Below are 22,483 nucleotides of genomic sequence, written 5' to 3'. Positions count from 1 at the left end.
CACATACCTATATTCCTACAGGTCCCACTGATCTGCTGAACTCATTATGTTTTACCATCTAGCACTTGCCAGTATCTGTTCTCACTTCCATCTTTGATCAAAGGTTATATTCATCTCATAGCATACAGTCCAGGCCATGCTCTGCCGTTCTTTCCTTCTATTGTAGTCCCACGCTGCATAGCAATGACCAACAAAAGACCACATATACAGATTGCACATTGTAGTGAAATGAGAGCCACCTTCATGCATGCTAAATGTACTCTGAACTCTGTGATGATTATATCAGCAGATTTGTTTTAAAACATATTTCTGTAAGTATTTCACCATTGTTAAGTAACACGTACCTGTATGCACATAGATTATAACTAAATAATATCAATCCTTTGGAAATCCTTTTAAGTTTCTCTATTCTAGCCACTTTCCTACTTAGTTATGATCTTTCGCTCTTTAAACTTCCAACTCTTTTTATCTCCTCACTTGCAGCCAAATATCTTATTTTTTAAAAGAAGTCATAATTATTAATGAATAGTAATTATACATATTAATGGGCTACATGTGATAGTTCCACACATGCATCAAAATTACTTTTTCATTTGCTGGGAAGAAAACAGAACCCCTTGTCTTCTCATTACATTCGCTAAGATTTAAGGAACACTACTGTGGATGATATGTTTTTCCTGGTTTAAAGTCATTAAGATATGAATAGTCTCTTGCAACCTGACCATGATTGTAAAGATAATGTAAACATGAGTTTGTCTCAAAGACATTAAGACCGGGACTCAAGAAACTGGTATTAATGCTGAAAGTTGTCATAAAGAAATAAGTAGTTCTCTGGGATAGGGGAAGAAAGGACCAGGTTCACATATATGTAACCAAAATATTTCTTCCTAGAAAATAAGGGAAAATGAATGAATAGGCTGAATTCCAATTCACTATGGCCAATCCCTGCTATGTCTTTTATGCACATTGGTATGTACAAAAAAAGAATTAACAGCAAAATAAAAGTAAGCACCAAGACTTGAGGTTTGGGTTAAGATGGTTATGTAGGAAATGTGCTTGAATGTTGACGATCAATGCTGACAGTGGAATGACTAACACTACAAAGGCAGGGGCAATGCACAACTGCTGAAACCCATGAGACAAGAATACTAATGTAGAAGGAAAACAGCATTGCTGAGTTGGGTAAACAAAGGAATCAATGTGGAAGGTGGTTTTGTTACTTTGTATAAGGCACTTCCTCTTTGGAGGAAGTCAGCACTGTGGGATGACAGGCCCCTATTGAATGATGAAGTGACTTCAGAGACTTATGCTTTTATCCATCCTTGTTACCTGCTTTCTTCTCACACACTCACTCCACCCAAAAGACAAAATTTAATTTGTCACTGGACTTAGACCTAATTATCCTTATTACTTTTTTCTTTATTGAGGAAATAGGACTTGATACAGGTCTTTCTCACTATGAAGCCTAAACTTGCCTTGAACTCAAAAATCTACTTCAAAGTCTCTCAAGTGCTGGGATCTAGGTGTGCACACCATACCTACTGTGAACTAAAGTATTTCTGAGAAAGCACAAGTGCTCAGTGCTCAGGCCCTGAGTTCAAGCCCAGGACTGGAAAAAAAAAAAAGAACGACCTCTCAGTAGTATTTCCATTTTCTCTATATTAGTACTAAATAACAGAACAATTTGAGTTTTAGTGGTATTTCTGTATATGGAATCTAAAACAACACTCGATATAATAATGTGATATAAAATGATATGCTAAAATTTTCCAAATTTTATCGCTAATCAACAACCAATACTAGAAATTTGTCATTATCACTACACATGACACAAATTCCAGTGAAATCTTTAAACTGTTTAATTTCATCTGCAAAGAAACAAAAGAAATTTTAAATGAATACTAGATTATCTTAAACGTCATAGGCAAAAAGCACTCCTCCAATATCAATCTATTCTCAAAGTGACGACGCAGTGCCACCTGTTGGTTAAAGCCGTGTAATTCTCTTTTTAAACCTTATTCCAGAATGGACAACATCAAACCTATTAACCAGTGGAAGAACAATAGAGTCACATCACTTGTCTGATCCAGCTTCAATAACTATAATCCTATTCTACTCATTTTCCCATTCAATTGGTATCAGCTCCCAACTTTGCAACAAATTCCACATTCCACATATGCTTTAAGGAAATAAAATCCATAATAAGCCATCAGTCATCAGTGCTGCTTTTCTTTGGGGTAGGACATGTCCATGGGTATATCTACACTATGTATATATGTTTTTAAGTATTTAGAGTATAACACAGTATTTAACTTATGATTACATCTTTATGTAATATATTCTTCCATTTTTTTGTATAAATTTGTATCCACGCAATATTTTTCTTAATGAGTTTCTCTTTATTCAGGGCCTGAGAACGGTCCATGAGCTCAAGGTTAGCATTCTACCACTTGAACCACAGCTCTTCTGGGTTTTGGGTAGTAAATTAGAGAGTAAGAGTCTCATGAATTTTCCTGCTCAGGCTGGCTTTGAACTACTCTCCTAAGATCCCAGCCTCCTAACATACAAGAATAACAGGCATGAGATATTAGTGCTTGGTTCTTTTTTTTTTTTATGCCAATACCAAGTTTTAAACTCAGGTTCTTGTGCTTTTGCTCAAGTTTCTTGCTCAAGGCTGATCCAATCACTGACTCATGCCTGTAGTCACGCATTTTGCTGGCAAATTGAAGTCTTATATGCTTTTCAGCTTGAGCTGGTTTTAAGGTCTCAGATTTTCTTGGTCTATTTTATAATGAAATACATAAAAATCTTTTCCTTAGCATTCTTATGTGTTATGTATCCTCATTAAATAAACTTTTGAAAAACTTGCATACCTAATTTCTTTGATGAAGTCAAGAGTATTCCACAGCAAATATTGTTTTCAAATACTACATAAAGGAGCAAATTATAGAATTAAATTATACTAAATTACACTGTGGTAACATGCTCCAGAACAATCCACTAATTTAAAATAAAACACAATCTTGGCTAAAAAAAATTAACAGCATTGTATTATTTTAAAAGTAGCAACATGCTAGGCACAAGGTGGATCATACCAGTAATCGTGGCTACTCAGGAGGTGAGATCTGAGGACACTGCCAGAAAGGGCAGGAAACTCTCTCCTTATCTCCAAATGAACTAAAAGAAGCAAGAAGTGGCACAGTGGTTCAAGTGGGAGAGCTTGGCTTCAGCAAAAGAAGCTCAAGGACAGCATCAAGATCCACAGTTCAAACCCCAGGACAAGCAAACAAAATGAAACAAAACAGGTAGCAACAAAATTAAGAGATTATAATTTCAGAAACAGTATATACATTAAATACCTATATTATTCAGTATAACTATTTTTTTAATCAGAGCTAGAACCTATATTGGATTGAATCATATTAAAATCCATAAAGTTCATAAAATAAATGTTCAATTAGGCATTTCACTTTTTCCATATATTTTTACAGTAATTAATAGAAGGATTACATTATATTCACCAGATAGAAGGTGCATTACTTCACAAACACTGACACGATTTCTCATGTCTTCGTCCCCATTTCCCTCCCACAACCCCGCCCCTCATATGCTTTTTCTCCCTTCACTATCCAATTTCAAATAACCAAACACGCATTTATACAATATATCAGATAACAAGATAAAATACTATACCAATATGAGATAACCAAGGGACAGCAAAAGAGATGACAGATAACATAGTACATTAAGGACAACAGTCACTCATATGGCTTTTGTTTCTACATTCTGGAGGGCCTTTCATTTAGAGTCATACTACATGGCCTAAGGTACCTAGGTTTTGCTCTATTGTAAATCTCTGCTAGGAGAGCCCAAGGTTTCTACTGATTATGACAAATGAGGGAAACCATTAAGACTACATTCCTTTGAGTCTGGCTAACTTCACTTAATATGATTTTTTTCTAAGTCTTTCCATTTCCTTACAAATGGGAGATGGTGTTCTTTCTGACAGCAGCATAGAATTCCATTGTGCATAAATACCTCATCTTGTTGACCCAATCGTAAACGGCGGGACATCTGGGTTGGTTCCATATCTATGCTATGGTAAATAGTGCTGTAATGGACATTTTTATGCTAGCGGATTTAGTTTGTCCTTGCTTCTGGACAACTGGGTAAATGCCAAGTAGTGAAATTGCTGGGTCATAGGGGAACTCTATGTTCAGTCTTTTGAGGACTGCCATACTTCTTTTCTATAGTGGTTGAACAAGTTTGCATTCCCACCGACGTGTAGTAGTGATCACTCCCAGCCACATACCCTCCATCATCTATTGTCCTTAGGTTTCTTGATCATGGCCATTCTAAATTGAGTGATGTGGAATCTTAAAGTTGTTTCGATTTGTATTTCTATTATGGCCAGAGATGATGAGCATTTCTGCACATGTCTATAGGGCATTCTTATTCCTTCTTCAGAGAAGACTCTCTTAAAGTCTTTGGCCCATCTTTTAATGGGATGGTTGTTTCTTTGGAGATTAGTTTGGAAGTGATTCAATTTTTTGAGCTGTTGATAGATTTTAGATATGAGGCCTTTGTCTGTTTTATGGTTAGTGAAAATCTTCTCCCACTCTGTAGGCTTTCTAGTTAATTTGCTATGTCCTTTGCCATACAGAAGCTCTGAAGTTTAATGCAATTTCATTTATCCTGGCTTTCTCTGATTTGTTGTTTCTTGGTCCTTATTAAGAAAGTTTTAACCTGTGCCAATGAGACTTAGTGTATCTCCTATTCCTTCTTGTAAAGTTTTCAGTGTGTCAGTTTTTACCTCGAGGTCTTTGATCCATTTGGAGTTAATTCTAGTGCAGGGTGACAAAGAGAATCCAACTTGTTTTCTGCATGTGTTTAACCAGTTCTGCCAGCACCACTTGTTGAAGAGGCTGTCTTTCTTCCATTCTATTTTTTGGGTTCCCTTAGCAAAGATTAGGTGGCCATAGGTCTCTGGGTTAATATCTCGGTCCTCAGTTCTATTCCTTTGGTCTTCAGGCCTGTACTTGTGCCAGTATCAAGCTGTTTTGATCACTATAGCTCTGTAATAGAGTCTAATGTCTGGAATTGAAGTTCCTCCTGTGCTGTTTTTTCTGCTAAGAATTGTTTTAGCTATACGGGTCTTTTGTTATTACATGTGAGATTTTGGATTGCCTCTTCTATTTCTTTAAAGAATGACACTGAGATATTGATGGGTATTGCATTGAATTTGTAGATAGCCCTTGGCAAGATGCCATTTTCACAATGTTGATTCTTCCAACCCAGGAGCATGTGAAGTTTTTCCATTTCCTCAGTGCTGCTTTAATTTCCTTTTTCAGGGTTTTAAAGTTTTCATCAAAAAGGTCCTTTACATTCTTAGTTAATTCCTACGTACTTTATTTTCTTTCAAGCTATTACAAAAGGATTGTTACCTCTTTCTTCTCATTGTTGGCATAGAGGAAGGCAGTTACTTTTGAGGATTAATTTTATACCCTGCTACCTTGCCAAAGTTTTGAATCAGATCAAGTAGGTAGGGAGTGGAGTCTATAGGGTTCTTTAAATACAGAATCATGTCATCAGTGAAGAGGGAAAGTTTCACTTCCTCAGCAAAAAGGATCCCCTTTACGCTTACTTCTTGCCTTATTTCTCTGGCTAGGAATTCTAATACTATGTTAAAGAGAAGTAGAAAGAGTGGGCATCCTTGTCTCGTTTCTGATTTTAGAGGAAATGGCTTTAGCTTTTTCTCATTAAGTATAATGCTAGCTGTGGATTTGTCTTACACAGCCTTTATTACACCGAGGAATGTTCCATGGATTCCTAGGTTCTCCAGAGCTTCTAGCATAAAGGGGTGTTGGATCTTGTCAAATGCCTTTTCTGCATCTATTGAGACAATCATGTGATTCTTGTCCTTGCTCCTGCTGATGTGTTGAATTACACTGACTTGCGTATGTTGAACCAGCTTTGTATCCCTGGGATGAATCGTGTTTGACCATAGTGTATAATTTTTTTGATGAGTTGCTGAAGACGGTTGGCCATTATTTTGTTGAAAAGTTTTGCATCAATATTCATCAAAGAAATGGGTCTATAGTTCTCTTTCTTTGAGGAATCTCTGTCTGGTTTGGGGATGAGCATTATAGTGGCTTTGTAGAAGTGAGTTTGGCAAAGTGCCTTCATTTCCAATTTTGTTGAACAGCTTGAGAAGTATTGGTGTGAGCTCTGCTTTGAAGACCTTATAGAATTCAGCTGTGAATCCATCTGGCCCTGGGCTTTTCTTGGATGGGAGGTCTCTTATTGCCAGTTCTATTTCAGTGCTTGACATAGTTCTACTGAGTTGGATTATGTCTTCTTGATTCAGTGTGGGTACATTGATGATGGCTAGAAATTTATCCATTTCTTCTAGATTCTCAAATTTGTTGGCATGAAGGTTTGAAAAGTATTCCCTCATGATGCTCTGGATCTTGGTAATTTCTGTCATGATATTACCATTATATCTGTGATTTTGTTTATTTGGGTGAGCTCCCTTCTTTTTTTAGTAAGATTTGCTAAGGGTCTGTCAATTTTGTTAAATTTTTTTCAAAGAACCAACTCCTTGCTTTGTTGATTCTTTCTATAGTTCTTTTGGATTCCAATTCATTTAATTCTGTTTTGATTTCAATAATTTGCTTCCTTCTACTGGGATAAGGGTTGGTTTATTGCTCTTTTTCCAAGAGTTTAAGGTGTGACATTAAATTGTTGATTTGCGATTTTTCCAATTTGTTAATGTAAGCACTCAGAGCTATACATTTTCATCTGAGTACTGCCTTGGCTGTGTCCCAAAGGAGCTGGTATTTTGTGTGCTCCTTTTTGTTAAATTTCATAAACTGTTGAATTTCTGTTCTGATCTCCTTGATGACAAATTGGTGATTCAACAATGTGTTGTTCAATCTCCATAAGTTACAAGATTTTCATTGGTGGAGATTGGTGTTCATTTCCAGTCTGATGCCCTTGTGGTCTGAAAGAATACAGGGAATGATTTCAGTGTTTCTAAATCTGTACAGGTTTATTTTATACCCTAATATGTGGTCTATTTTGAAAAATGTTCCATGTGCTGCTGAAAAAAATGTATATTGTGGTGTTGCTGGATGAAATAATCTGCAGATGTCTGTTAGATCTAGTTGGTTAGATCAGTTGTTAAATTCTGAGGTTTCTCTGTTGAGGTTTTGCCTGGTTGAGCTGTCCATAGTTGAGAATGGTGTATTAAATTCACCAACAATCACTGTGTTTCGATGTGTGGTTTTACTGAAAGTAAAGTTTGCTTGATGAAGTTCGGTGCTCTGGGATAAGTTGTGTAGGTATTTAGGATGGTTATGTCCTCCTGGAGGAGAGATCCCTTTATCAATATGTAATAACCTTCTCTGTCTTTTCCCACTAATTTTAGTTTGAAGTTTATTTTATCTGATACAAGAATGGCAACTCCAGCCTGTTTATGGGGGCAGTTAGCTTCTCACTTTCAAAAAATGTTTGTTTTTTGGGTCAAGATGTGTCTCTTGAAGACAGCAGAACGATGGACCTTGCTTTTTGATCCAACTACACAGTCTGTGCCATTGATATTGAGGGTTATGATTGAAAAAATATTTAATACTTCCTGCCATTTTCAAAAGTTTTTATTAGGGTCTATGGCTTGACAGTTCTTGCAGTACTTACCTGGTACGATTTTTAGGTGCCATTCCTTTGTCAGTACCACGTTTGTGTTGGTTTTCAATGAGTAAAACAAGACTTTCTGTAATGCTGGTTTGGTTGCTATGTAGTGATGCAACTTTTCCTTGAAAACCTTCCGGTTTTTATTGTTCCCTCAGTTATGATTGAGAGCTTAGCTGGGTACAGTATTCTTGGTTAGTAATTATTTGTCTTAAGGGCATGACATATATCCTTCCAATCTCTTGCTTGCATGGTCTCTGCTGAGAAATTTGTGGTTATTCGGATTGGTTTTTCCTTTGTAGGCGATTGTTCTATTCTCCCTAGCAGCTTTTAGGATTCTTTCTTTGGTCTCTATTGATCCTGTATGGATTATAATGTGGCAGTGAAATGTCCTTTTCTGGTCAGGTCTGTTTGGGGTTCTAAAAGCTCTGGGTATCTGGATGGGCCTGCCCTTCTGAATATTTGGGAAGTTCTCTGAGATTATTCCCTGAAGCATATTTCCAATACTATTGACCTCTTTCTCCAGGCCCTCCTCAATGTCAATTAGCTTTAAATTAGGCTTCCTAATTGTATCTCAGACTTCCTGAAACGTTCTCTCATATTTCCTAGATTTGGTTTGATTCATTTTCTGTTCTTTCTCTGTAACAACTAGATTATCTTAACTCCGGAGATTCTCTCTTCTGCACTGTCTAACCTGCTATCAATACTTTCTACTTTGTTCTTCATCTCCCTTCCTTCCAATTGGTCATTTTTGATGCCTTACATCTCTTGTTTTAGATCATGTATGGACTTGACTCCTTGATTTCCATTCGAGTGGTTAGCTCAGCAGCTTTATTCTCAATGGACATTTGTTGGAGTTCTGTCAGCTTTTTGTTTGTGGATTCTATGAATTCGTCCATTTCTCTTTGGCTAGCTTCCTCACGTTCACGTAAATCCTTTATTATGGCCTTCTTTATGGCTTTCTCATATTCACGTATCACCTTCTTTATGGTTTCATCTCGTTCACATATGGCTTCCTCACATATCTCTTTCTATATGTTTTCAAACTTTTTATTAATCATGTTTATCAACTGCATTTGTGTAGCATTTAGAGGACTCTTCTCTAGTTTTGCCATTGACTGCTCCATTGCCTGTTTATATAGGGGGGGGGGGAAGATGCTATTCCTTGATTTGCAATTTTTCTTGAGTTTCTTGTTCTGTCCATTTGAAAATGGGAGCAAGATTAATACTGTACAAGATTACAATTTTTAAGATGTATCCAACCTAGAGCTCTTTAGCTGGCCAGACAATAGATGTTCACAATTTTAGACTGGTATTATCACTCTTTCTTTTTGTGCACTTACAGACAAACCTAATACCAGCATCGATCACCATTTTATGACCAAAAAAAAACCCCACAACCCAATCTCTATGGTATTTAAGTCACTCTGGACCTATTCTATAATTGAACACCTAGATATACAGTATTGCTAAGCAACCATCACTGTAGATCCATGCATTATAAAAGCTGAAGGATGAACAGAGTATCAGAGATAGGAAAATAGTATGAAAGACAAGAGGGGAGGTAAGAAAAGAGTAATGTAAGAGTATAAGATTAATATAATAATGAAGGAAAGGGATAACGTAGGGATAACTGACCTAAGGTGACAGAAAGATAAAAGAGTTGACAACAAAATTTAGAAAAAAATAAGATAAAACTTATAAAAATAAGATTAACAAGAATAATATATATATATATATAAAAGAGGAAGGTATATACAGGTGAGATTAATGATAAAAATTTTAAAAAATAAAATAAAACAAAAAAATGGAAAAACAAGAAAAAAGGTGGGGGGAGAACTCACACAATTTTGAGTTCTTAAACAGGAAATACTAGGGTTAAGAACCAACAGATTAAAACATCAGGTGACTGTATCAATAAAAATATAATTTTTATCCAGTCTGTACCCAGTGTTGTCACTATGTTTCTAGGAATGACCACAGTGACAGAAGGAAAGGGTGGGGCGAATGAAAAGAAGAATCATAACATTAAGAAAAAAAAAGGGTGGAGGTAAAATGGCAAAAAAAAAATAACACATAAAAATGCAAATGAAAAAAGGTAGTAATAAAAAAGGGGGAGTATTCTTCAGTTTGTTTCTTTTGGAGGGGAGCGGGGTAGGAAATTTGTGTCTCCACTGAATTCGAGATCCAAACACTTTAAAAAGTCTTTTTCTCCTGCAATTTAGCTTTGCGGTTTTTCTGATTAGTTTGCTTGAGTAGGCAGGAAAAAAGCCAGTGGAGTTGCCAGTGACTTTGTTTACCAGGAGGAGGAACTTCCACTAGCACAGGGGGGCCGATGTCTGGCTAAGCTGCCTCTGGGAAAACCTTTGCCCTTTTGAGTGGTGGCGCTGCCAGCATCACTTCTCAGGCTCCAGTTGGTTTGGCAGGGTCTTTTCCAGCAGTCAAGATGGCTCTCCCTCCTGTCGGCTGGTGGGGGAAGGGATTCCTTCCCAATTCCGTTCCTCGAGCAGAATTGGAAATGAGTTCTTCATGGAGGTACTCACAAACTGCTGGATTTTCTGGTTCCATGAAGCTGGCCGGTCCGTGCCACAGCTGGGTGACAGCTCTGGGCTCCCACAGGCTCTGTCTGAAACCAGCGGGGGGACTCTGCTCTGCCAAGAAACACTGCCAGATCAGGGGCCGGCGGGAGGCTTTGTCTTCGCCGCTGCTCCTAATGGCTGGCACTGCTCTATGCTGTCCCTTTTTACTCTCTGACTGAGATCTCTGTGGTGCTAAAGCTTACTTAGAATCAATCTTTGGGTATAAATTTTCCCCTACAATGCTAGAACTGTTATCTTGGCAAGAGCTCAGAAAGACTCACCCTGAACCACAGCCATCTTCCACCAGAAACTCCTGATCGTCCTCTAGTCATTTCATTTTTAAATCTTATGCAAGAGCTAAAAATTTGTGAAGGCTACACATCTATCCTTAGGTAAATGCTAAATTTCGTGATACCTCTTTTACAAACCATATTCCTTCAGATCGATTAACATTTCTTTAAGGTATAGTATGTAGATCACCTACTAGTAAAACTAATTTTAAGCCGGATTAGGAAAACATTATAAAGAAACATGGGGGCATGGTGTTATTATCTTAGCTAATCAAGAGACAGAGACTGGGAGAAGCACAGTGGGTAGCCAGCCAAGAAAAAAAAAAAAGCTATTAGAAAGACTTCTGTCTCAATAAATAAACCAAGTAGGTAGGGTGGTACATTCTTGTGTATAAGTAGGCGGATCCTGATGTGAGGTCATATCTGGGGAATAAATCAGAGACCGTATCTGAAAAAAATTACTTAAAGCAATATAGGGCTGAGGGCAAATTGATAAAATGGCAATGCCTGTCTAGCAAGAATACATCCCAGTACAAAGTTCAGAACAATAAATTAAGCATACGGACAGATAAGTAGCACTTTGTGGAAATTAAGCAGTAAAGTATCTCTTGAAAAGAAAATTGCCAGGTATCATTAGTCTATAGGTAAGATTTACTCCATTACATTTATTCTAAAAATATGTATTATTCTTTAATCTTTAATTAAAATGTACATTTCCTAATGTTATTCAACATTTCATTTCCACTGTGGAAGTTTGATGGACATTGTGGACATAGATGTGTAGACATAGTATTTACTCTTACCTGGGTCCAGAGTGTAGCATTACTATTGACCAGTACTTTTAGATAGAGAGATTAATGGATTCTAGTTTTATTCTCACAATTTTACAGTCTCTCTATAGTCATCATGAGAAGTACTATGGCTTGGGATAGCAACCTTATCAACACTGGAAAATTTCTCAGCAATGAAAGCATTGCTGTGACACAGCAGTAGCTTAACAGACCTCAGTCTCCTGCCCAGAGAAAGGGGCTCCATTTTAAATCCTCTGAAAGATATTGCAGGATCAAATTATTTCCCAGTTTTTAATCTGAGACTTGTCTGATGGGCTCCTTCACAATTACATCTGTGTATACCTAAATGAACAGAGAACAGAATGCATTCTGCATTCACTCCTAATTAGCCATGTTTAATGTAGGGGTTCTGGGGACTTTCTCAACATCTAATTGCATTGCACATTCGCAAGAAAGCAGGGCTAACCTGTCTCTGAGGACTAATGAACAGATGCTTCATTTGGGAAAGAAAGGGCAAGGGGAAAGAATGAGCTATATTTCCATGCATGCTTTAGGTGGCCTGTGGGATAAATTAGACATTCAGAGTTATAGGGAGCCAATTTGATTAAAGTACCTTATATGTACATATGAAAATGTCAAAATAGATCCTAGAACTCATTATTTTACATAATTAATGCATGGTAATACAAACATTTAAAATTTTATATATATATATATATATATATATATTATAATCCTAGATACTCAGGAGGCTGAGATCTGAGGATCAGGGTTCAAAGCCAGCCTGGGTATTAAAGTCTGTGAGACTCTTATTTCCAATTAGTTACCAGAAAACTGAAGTGGCGCTGTGGCTCAAGGGGTTAGGGCAATGGCCTTGAGCTGAAGAGCTGAGGGACAATGCCCAGGCCCAGAGTTTAAGCCCCACAATCGACAGACCAAAAAACAAGCAAACAAACAAACAAAGAACCCAGATGTTTATACTGCAAGAACTGACACTGGTTCTACTTGGTTTGGTCTTTTTGGTGCTGGGGATCAAACCCAGGGGGCTGAACTTGCTAGGCAAATGCTTTGCCACTGGGTGAAATCCCAGCCCTTACTTTACTTATTTTTCTTAACCATTACTTTTTTTTTTTTTTTTTTTGCCAGTCCTGGGCTTGAGCTCAGGGCCTGAGCACTTTCCTTGGACTTTCTCAAGGCTAGAACTCTACCACTTGAGCCTCAGCACCACTTTCGGCTTTTTTTCTATGTATGTACCGAGGAATTGAACCCGGGTCTTTGTGCATGCTAGGCAAGCACTCTACCACTAGGCCAAACTCCCAGCCCCATTAATTTTTTTTTTTTAACAGCTGTAACTTAAAATTTTCACATTAATTGTGGATTTTATAAAAATATAATTAAATTGTATTAGAAACAAAATCAACCCTCTAATAAAAATGTACTAAGTGGTCAAAATACACTTTATAGCTATATTTTCAACCTACTGTATGCTATGCCATACAGCAAATTTCATAGCGATGCAGCACTTAGAACCACACTTGCTATTAACAATGCACATGAACAAGCACATTTGGACCCGCAGAGTTTTGGAAAAGCCTCTCACACTGTGCTGGCTCTCAATTTCTTCATGCTTCTGCTGCAAGGCCTGGGAAGCCCTGATGGAGTCGCCGATCCCCCACTGGGCTCTCAGCTGTTCTGATCCAGGCCCTTCAAGCCAGTTCACAACCTATAAATTAAAGGAGAGAGAAAGTGTTAAAATGATCCAGAGCTTTTCAAAGTTTCACTCTAACAGGTTTTCTTTTCCCAGAATTCATTGTATATATCTAATTCCAATTCTTTAAAATTCTACTGCATTGCATTGGCAGTAAAAAAAAAAATTTTTTTTGGAGTTACATAGAATAGAACATTTCCCAAACCTGTAGCACCTTAGGTTTTTAGCTATCTGGTTATCTGCTGGGCTAAATGCTGCTATAAAGGAAGATGAAAAAATTAACTTGTGACAACAGAATTAGAAAACATCAGAGTTAGACTTAGAAAGGTCATCAGAAATGAGACTGATCAAAGTTCTTATCTAACATAAAGAAGACTCAGTTTCAGATAAATTAAGTGACTTGCCTAAGGTAATGTAAAGTATTACTGAAACGGTAGAATTGTAAGTCCTGTATCTTGAGGCTCACCTTCTAAAAGCATTGGGAAAGTTAACTGAGTTAAATAAAGTTAAACACTACTTTCTTGCTTTAAAAAGGAAATTAATGACTGGCTGTAGAATTATGATACCATAACATCTTCTAGGTATCTTTACAGGATAAGCTAAACATTCAAAACTATCGGACATCAACTCAGAAATTCAGAGAGTGGGAACTAGTTTACTAGATACAGAAATATAAGACAAAACCTGATATTGTGGTGCACATGGATAATCTCAACACTCTAGAAGCTGAGACAAGAGAATGAGAATCAAGAGCCAGGACTCCACAGAGACCTTTTTTCAAAAAAAATGAAAAAGAAAAAACTGACATAAAAATTAATTTTGTGTATTTTAAAGTTATTTGGCTGTAAATGCCAAATTCTAAAAATAACAAAAGTTCAAAGTTCAACTAAATAAAAATTAATTGTGTAGTTTTCAGAAACTTGGAATAACATTACTAGGCACTTCAATTCTGATTTTAGAATATGAAGAAACAAAAAGAAGCATGGTAATGTCCCAAAAATTACAGGATATGTTTACTATTAGGCTGAAACAGTTTAACAGGGCAAAATATAGTGGTCAAATTATGGGAGTGTGGGAAATTGTAAGGTGAAAGAATGCATATGGTGTGAGAATTTTTAAAGTATTTTATGGAGTGCACTGGAAAGAAAATAGAAATATTTATACAATAAAAACAAAATTTTACACTGAAAAAAAACAGCATGTTAATATTAATCACAAACTGTGTGTGTGTGTGTGTATGTGTGTGTGTGTGTGTTATAATAACAGAGGGAAGACATCACAGCAGATATTATGATTTAAAATGTGATCCTCAAAGCTCATACTTCAGAAACTTAAACCCCAATGCCACAGTGTTTAATGATGATTAATTATTACTGAACTGAACTTGTTTTAAAGGCAAATTTGATCCCTATTGCCTTCTCACTCACCAGTTCTCACCCTCTTTCTGGCAAGGTTGCACTCTTCTCTGTCAACTTGTCTATCTGACCATCTATCTCTCTTATGCATGCTCTACTCTCCTTTCTCCTTCTACTCTGAGTTGACAGCAAGAAGGCCCAGCCATAGGCCTCTTGACCTTGGATTTCTCAGCCTTCTGAACATGTAAGAAATAATCTCTGTTCTTTATAACTACTCAGTCTCAGGCACAATGTTATAGCAGCTAGCAGCACAAAAAGTAGGAGCTACAAATGTAAAAACAGATGCTAAATAAAGACTTCTTGACACCAAAACCTAGTTATCTAATAAAGTACTTATATAGCTTTAATGCATACAGAAAGTAATTTAGTTAATATTCAACATCAGTAATATGGACACAGTAAATATATGACAATTTGTAATAAAAACTTATGTGAATTGAAACTGAAGTCATAGTAAACAAGTTTAAATGCATATTCAAATGCATTAATGCTAGTGGTGTGCCAAACTGTTGTAAAACTTACTCCCAATCATACTGTTCTCAGTTAATGTTCATATTAATGTACTCTAAAATTAGTTCTAGGACCAATCCATAATAATATGAACCCAGGTGGTTACATTTACATGCAAAGTTCAAGCCAGAAGATGTGCTCTTAAAATCTTCCATGACAAGTATTTGCATAAAAATGTTTTGTTACTACTCACTGTTTTCACAGCCAGAAATGATTGCTAAAAGAGTATTGGGATATACAGTATTGGGCACAAAACAGAAAGGAATGTCAAGCCTCTGACCTTGAGAAAAGATCTGACTGAGAGCACAGCCTCCTGCTTGTACACTTATGCGACTTGGAGTGAGTCATATTTTGCATCTAAGATTGCTCTCTACAGTGCCAAACACATGGATTACTGCCATATTCCATAATGAGAGGAACACTCCCACATGTAAGTGAAGTGGTGCTCTCTCCCACCCAGAAATAAATGAAATTTAGTCAAATGCAGTCATCATATTCATTGCAGATGCAGTAGGGAGAATATGTGCCTATCTCAAGAAATCTGAATCTGCCTGTCTTGAGCTGTGAGGAAATACTGTAGTTTATCTATCAGAGCTATCAATTTCTCTGGCATTTTTTTTAGTGACAAGTCAGAAAGAAAAAAAAAGTAGAATAGCCCAGTTTTCAAGGATGTAACATAACTAGGGATACTCAACTTTATAATTATCTCTATAAACAATGAAGTTTTCACCTTCCTATCTCCTGTCTCTATGAACAGACAGCGGCTCAGTTTTAAACTACTCACAGGGTTCTATCTGTTTAGGAGACAGGTAGATCTATGCTGTGTTTAATATGCAGCACTTGTGCCTGATACCTTATTTTCAATGATGTATAAAATATGGGAAAACCACAGAACCAAGTATTGTGCTTTAAAAATATTTTATCCTGGTCTTCAAGACAATTTAGTTTACGCTATGTGATCAACATCATTACCAATATGTTGCTGTAGTTAAATATAAGTAAATTTAAATTTATTTGGGAAAAATGAAATAGATTTTTTTTGTTAAAATGATCTTTGAAAAAACAAAGTGCAGGAAAATACTACATGATGGATATGAACATTCTGATTAATTTATTTTAATCCTCATAAAGAAACCTACACTGGGTGTGACAGTACCATTGCATTCCATTACTGGGGTGGCAGTTCCAGGTCATTGTGGTTACACATTGAGACTCTGGCTCAAAATATAAAGATAGGAGGAAGAAAGGGAAGAAGGGAAGTAGGGAGGGAGATAAAAGAAACCTAAGCTACAAATAAGCTTATCTGTTGGGCTGGGAATGTGGCTTAGAGGTAGAATGCTTGCATGCCTAGCATGCAGGAAGCCCTGGGTTTGATTCCTCAGTACCACATTAACAGAATAAGCCAGAAGTAGTGCTTGGGCTTAAGTGGTAAGGTGCCAGCCCTGAGCAAAAGAAGCTCAGGGACAGTGCCAAGGTGCTAAGTTCCAAGCCCCAGAACTGCTGGAAAGAAAGAGAGAGAGAGAGAGAGAGAGAGAGAGAAAGCTTATCTGTTTTATATAATAATCTTTTTATGACCACCACACTCACTGTAAACATTACCATCAAAATCTCTCTTCTATAATTTACTCATTGAGTCAGCCCACCATTTCAAAGACAAATTTATCAATTGAGTGCTGGTGGCTCACACCTGTAATCCTCAATGTACTTGGGTAACCTGAAAGGATTGAAGTTCTAGGCAAACCTGGAAAAAAGTACTCGAGATACCATTTCAACCAACAGCAAGGTGTGGCTGGTAGTTTGTGCTTGCCATTTCAGTTACAGGAGAGAATGAAATTGAGAGATTTGCTATTTGGATCAGCCTAGCTCTCAAAGTCCATGAGACTCTATTTCAATAGAAAAAGCTTTGTATATGGCTTCATTGAGTGAACCTACCATCATAGCTACAGTGGGAAGCAAAAATAGAAGAATCTTAGTTTAGGCTGGCTCAGACAAAAGATGAGATCTACCTAAAAAGTAATAAGAGCAAAAAGGGCTGGAGGGAAGCCCTAACAAGCCTAAAATTTTTGAGTTCAAACCCCAGTTCTAAGGAAAAGCAAAATAAATTATAGTTGTCTTTTTATTCTTCCATATTTTTTATTCTCTGTGCTTACACCCCAATAGCCACAACTTGTACTGAACATCTAAAAACCAGTCTCAATAATTATTATTATTATTACTTCTGTTGCTGATACTATTATTATTTATTCTCTGCTTACTCAGGAAGAAGCATGAAAGTTTCTCTTTAAGGTCAAGCAGCTTAGACATGCAACAGGATAAACCCAGATAATCTAGGTTCAGAATTTCAATTTTGTATCATATGCCATTTTCTCAAAGTAACTGCCTAAAGCTTACTTGGGCTTAATATAAACTATTTTTAATTTATTAACAATTCCGAAGAAAAAGTCACATAATTATATTAACACGTGCATGTGGTCATTATGCAATAAGCCTTAATCTTTTTCCTAGAACCCAATATTTTCACAATCCAATTCTTTCCTTCTTTTCCAGTCTTTTTTTCCTATGACATCTGATGCTCACTAGTCAGCAAACAATAATCTATAGGCCAATTCTATCTCACCATCTTTTTTTAAAATAAAGTTTTATTAGAGATAAGCCTTGCACATTTATTTATATAATGCCTATATCTGCTCTTGCACTAGAAATGCAAGGTTGGGTAGCCCTAGATACATCAAACACTGTGGTTCACAAAGAATGAACACTGGGTATTTTATACAACAAGATCTCCAGGTTAGGGTCTATTTCTACAGAAATAAATGAAATAATTATTATTAACTGAATGCAAGGTTCTTTCTAAATACTAGCTCTTGAAAAGAGGTATTATTAACAGCTTCAGAGAAAGAATAAAAGAGAAGGAAACAAACAAAAGAGAAAAGAAAAAGATGGATTAAGCGAATCCCAGGTATGTAAAATAAGATAATACCAGAAACAGCTTAGTCGTGAGCAATAGGCTTGGGACTGACCTCTCTGCTCTGAGAAGGCCATAATAGGCCAGTGTGTCCACTGCTTGTTCAGATCCCAGAAGAGTTTGGAATTTGAAGGATCTACTATTTACCCATTACAAAAAGGCCAATTCTCTTATTGATAAATGGCTTTGTTGAAGGAACCCCTTTGAAAAACAAATTAAAGAGAAAAAAAAAAAAAAGAGAAGAGAAGGAAAAAGCAACCATGACTTTGTGAAATTTTACTGATACTGGAGGAAAAGTTCAAGTACTACTTCCCCCAGGAAGTCTGCCTTGATTACAGCAGTCGGAGAAATAATTTCTCCTAAAAACTGCTCAATGTGCTTCACTTGTGTCCTCTGACACTGACGCTTTCTTTTTTTTTTTTTTTTTGGTTGGTCATAGGACTTGAACTCTGGGCCTGGGTATTGTCACTGAGCTCTTCAGCCCAAGGCTTCCGCCCTGCCCCTTGAGCCACAGCCCCACTTCCGGTTTTCTGGTGATTAATTGGAGATAAGAGTCTCACAGACTTCCATGCTCAGGCTGACTCTGAACCTTGATCCTCAGACCTCACCTCCTAAGTAGCTAGGATGACAGGCGTGAGCCATTGTGCCCAGATAAGTCATTTTTTCTTTAAATCTCCCAAAAGAAAATATCGTTTATGTTTATATCCTCCATAAAATCTAGCAGAATGCTTTACATAATAAGCACTTAATTTATCTAAGGGATAAATGAATCTAGGCAAAACCTTTCGGAAAGTTGTAATGTGTATTTTTAATTACAATATTTAAAGGTTTGTTTTCTTAATTATTCAATAAAAACTCAAAATGCAAGCCATGCACCAGAAGCTCATGTATGTCTATAATCTTAGCTCATCAGGAAGCAGAGATCTGAGGTTTGTAGTTTGAAGCCAGCCCAGACAGGAAAGGCTATGAGACTCTTATCTCTAATTAACCACCAAAAAGCTGGAAGTGGCCTAAGATGTAGAGACCTGTCTTGAGCACAAAAGCTTACGGGCAGTGACCAGCCTCTAAATCCAAGTTCAAGCCTTAGCATAGGCACACACGCACGTACATACGTACACGTACACACACACACACACACACACGGCCCTCAATATAATAAATTATCAGAAGTTTTTCCCATTATAATTAGTTTTCAGTATTTTAGCCTATAAACTTTAAAAAGTCAATTTTAGGAAGACTAGCTCAAGCTGTACAATGCTTGTGTAACAAACACAAGACCCAAGATCAAGTCCCCCAACCCTCTCCAAGAAAAAAAGGTCCATTTTTTTTTTTTTTTGCCAGTTCTGGGGCTTGAACTCAGGGCCTGGGCACTGCCCTTGAACTATCTCAAGGCTAGCACTCTACCCTTGGGTCACAGCACCACTTGTGGCTTTTTTCCTGTATATGTGGTACCAAGGAATCAAACCCAAGGCTTTGTGAATGCTAGGCAAGCTCTCTCCTTCTAAGCCACACTCCCGGCCCCAAGGTCCAATTTTAAAAAGGATAAAAATTCATAAAATCAAATATATTTAATAGTTCCTGTTGGTATGATAAAAGACTAAATTCAGAATTAGAAATTTAGAATAAAATTTCAATAGCCAAATGTTATTTATGCAAGAATAAAGAAAGAACCAGGGCCAGGGGTTTGGCCTCATGTAGAGTGCTTGCCTAGCATGTATGAAGACCCAGAACCACATAAATAGAAAAGCTGGAAGTGATGCTGTGGCTCAAGTGGTAGTGCACAGGCCCTGAGTTCAAGCCCCAGGACTGGCAAAAAAACAAAAACAAAAAGAATAAAGAAAGAACCACAAATGTTTTTCACTAGTTGTTTTGAAATTCATTTCCTTGGCCAGCTGCATGCTCTACAGAAATATAATCTTTAGTAACAAAGAAATAGCTCAAAACATTTTTAGAATCCAATTTGAAATGTTGTACACAGTGTAAATAAACACTTAGCACAAAGTCTGTTGCATAACAGAAATTATCAAGGAAAAAACATCTGGAATTCTGAAGAATTAGATGTAGTCACATCCGAAACCTACCTGCATGACCTTCTGCTGAATCTCTTCTAACTGTGTGCGTTTACTACGCTGCCGACAAACCTCCTGGTAGCGTGTATATTGCTCTCGGAGGGAATCTAATAATTTCATAACCTGGGGCTGTGCAAGGAGTTCGTCATCCATAGGAGACCATGAGACCCCTCCATCAGAGCCATTAAATCGGCGCTGTTGTAATTCAGACAATAATTCGTGCCCTTTAAAAATGAAAGATTCTTGTAATTAATATCACAAAGAAAAATACAATACTTACTTACTTGTCAATCTTCTAAATTCTAGTCCTTTGTGAAATCTATCTACTCATCTGTAATAGTGAAAAAGTTTACATTATAATCAAACACCAGCTAGTAGTCCTATAATCCTAGCTATTCAGGAGGCTGGGATCTGAGGATCACAGTTCAAAGCCAGCCTAGGCATCTAAGTCAATGAAACTCCTATCTCCAATAACACAGTAAGAAAGCTGGAAGTGGAGTTGCAGCTCAAGTAGCAGAGCATTAGCCTTGAGCAGAAAAGCTCAACGACAGCACCCAAGCCCTGAACTGGATTGCACAAAGAAAAAGTTACATTTTATATAGAAAAACTACACAGACATACATATATATAACCACATATTTTTTCTGTATTTATGTATTAGGAAATAAAATGCTGTCTTTATCATAAATATGCACCCATAAATGCTAAATAACATAGTTTATAGATAATCTATATGTGGTGATATTTATCACATTCTTGTTATTGAATGATTTATTACTTCAGATACTATATGTCAATCATCTTTCCCAAATGAGTAAAATTATACATTAAGACGTCTTTCTTTCTGATGGCACTAATCTCAGTAACATGCTATGGGGATTTCAGTACTGATCCATAGCTCTTAATCAGCAATTAGATGAAAAGTTGACAGTAATACATATGTATGATTCATATAATTTTGTATTACTAGTATAAACTGGTATTTAAACAATCTACAGGAATCACCCTGACATATTAACTCTACATCATAATAATATGAGCACCATACCAATTATCAAACTAATGAGGAAACAGAACAATAGATGAGAAATGAAAATTTTTGAATGTGTAATACTAGAGCAATGAGCATACACAATGTTTTAAAATACATAAAGATCATTTTACTAATATAAAATTGTTCTTGTTTTTTATACTCAGATGTAAAGTAATAAGCAGATATTTAAATTCTCATTTTTGTACAGGAAAAACTTCTAAATTTATATGGATTTCAATACACCAAAACAAAAATAAAACTTTTAAAGTGGTTTGCAACTATTTATTTCTAAAAAAAAAAATCCAGATTGTTCTTTATTATATTATTCTTTCACTTTCTACCTTAACAGTGACATACAGTTAATTTTAAAGTAGAAATGTTAATTAAAGATCATTCTTAATTCAGTGGTTTACAAAAGCTTTCAAACTATTAAATGTATACATGAAATTACATTTTAATGTAGGGTAGTACATTAGTGAGTCTACTGTCATTACTAAATATATAATTTAGAGGTTACAAATACTTCTTGTTCTCTGACTAAATGAAATCTACATCATATTGAAAAACTTAGGACAAGTGAGTCAATACAACCAAGATAATACTGTTTATTGTTCAGTACATTTGAGAACTGGAATATCACTTGTTTTAAAGATTTGTGCAAAATGTTTAAAACAAACCTAAATGTGCTCACAAATCTCCAAATACATTCATACATACATTAATTTCAGAATATTTTCTCTGTGTTTACAATTGCCACTTTTAACATTTTCCTTGTGAATGCAATCCTTTAACATTTTCCTTGTGAATGCCAGCCTTTAACATTTTCCTTGTGTATGCCATTTTAGTATAGCATATTTATTGAACCCAGGTTCAATTCCTCGGTACCACATACATAGAAAAAAGCCAGAAGTGGTGCTGAGGCTTAGGTGGTGGAGCTCTAGCCTTAAGAAAGTTCAACAGTGCTCAGGCCCTGAGCTCAACAACATAATTGGAAACTAATCTTCCTGGACTCAAGCCCACACTTACTATGTAGCCTGCATAAGTACTTTAACCTTTTATATATCAATGTCCCCCTCTTAAAATTAGAATAATAATACTTCCTGGACAAGACTGTGTTGAAGAATAAATGAGATTTGAGAATAACTGAGAGATCAGAGTCAGATTACAATGGTATTTCCATTGGAAAAAGCTCCAACTTTTTCTCTTTTTCTCCTAGAATATTGTGAAACAACTACTCAAGGCAATTAGGATGAAATTTATCACCCCGAGAACTCACTGCTGTAGAGCCATTGAGAAGTGGTGAGGGCTTTTACTGTGATGACTTGAAACTAAACTAGATTTGTTTTTGTTGTTGTTTTGAGCTGGTGTGAGGGAACTTAATACTTACTTGAACTTAACAAATTAATTATTTATCTCTGAATCATAGCTTTCTCA

The 22,483-nt window shown here is 36.4% G+C and overlaps 1 protein-coding gene across 5 annotated transcripts in view; it reads right to left on the bottom strand.

Annotated features, from left to right (window-relative positions):
* Sestd1 (SEC14 and spectrin domain containing 1) overlaps positions 1-22,483 on the bottom strand; it is a 102,820-nt gene that overhangs the window by 13,546 nt on the left and 66,791 nt on the right. For all 5 annotated transcript variants that reach the window (XM_090342537.1, XM_090342538.1, XM_090342540.1 and 2 more), the window contains 2 exons: positions 20,029-20,240; positions 12,950-13,072 (listed from right to left, as the gene is read on the bottom strand). In XM_090342537.1, the coding sequence (XP_090198663.1) occupies positions 12,950-13,072; positions 20,029-20,240 (335 nt within the window). The remainder of the gene's footprint in view (positions 1-12,949; positions 13,073-20,028; positions 20,241-22,483) is intronic.

Source organism: Megascapheus bottae, chromosome 12, assembly GCF_031878675.1.
Source record: "Megascapheus bottae isolate mThoBot1 chromosome 12, mThoBot2.hap1, whole genome shotgun sequence".
NCBI classification, from domain to species: domain Eukaryota; kingdom Metazoa; phylum Chordata; class Mammalia; order Rodentia; family Geomyidae; genus Megascapheus; species Megascapheus bottae.
This window is presented reverse-complemented; position numbering and strand designations above follow the sequence as displayed.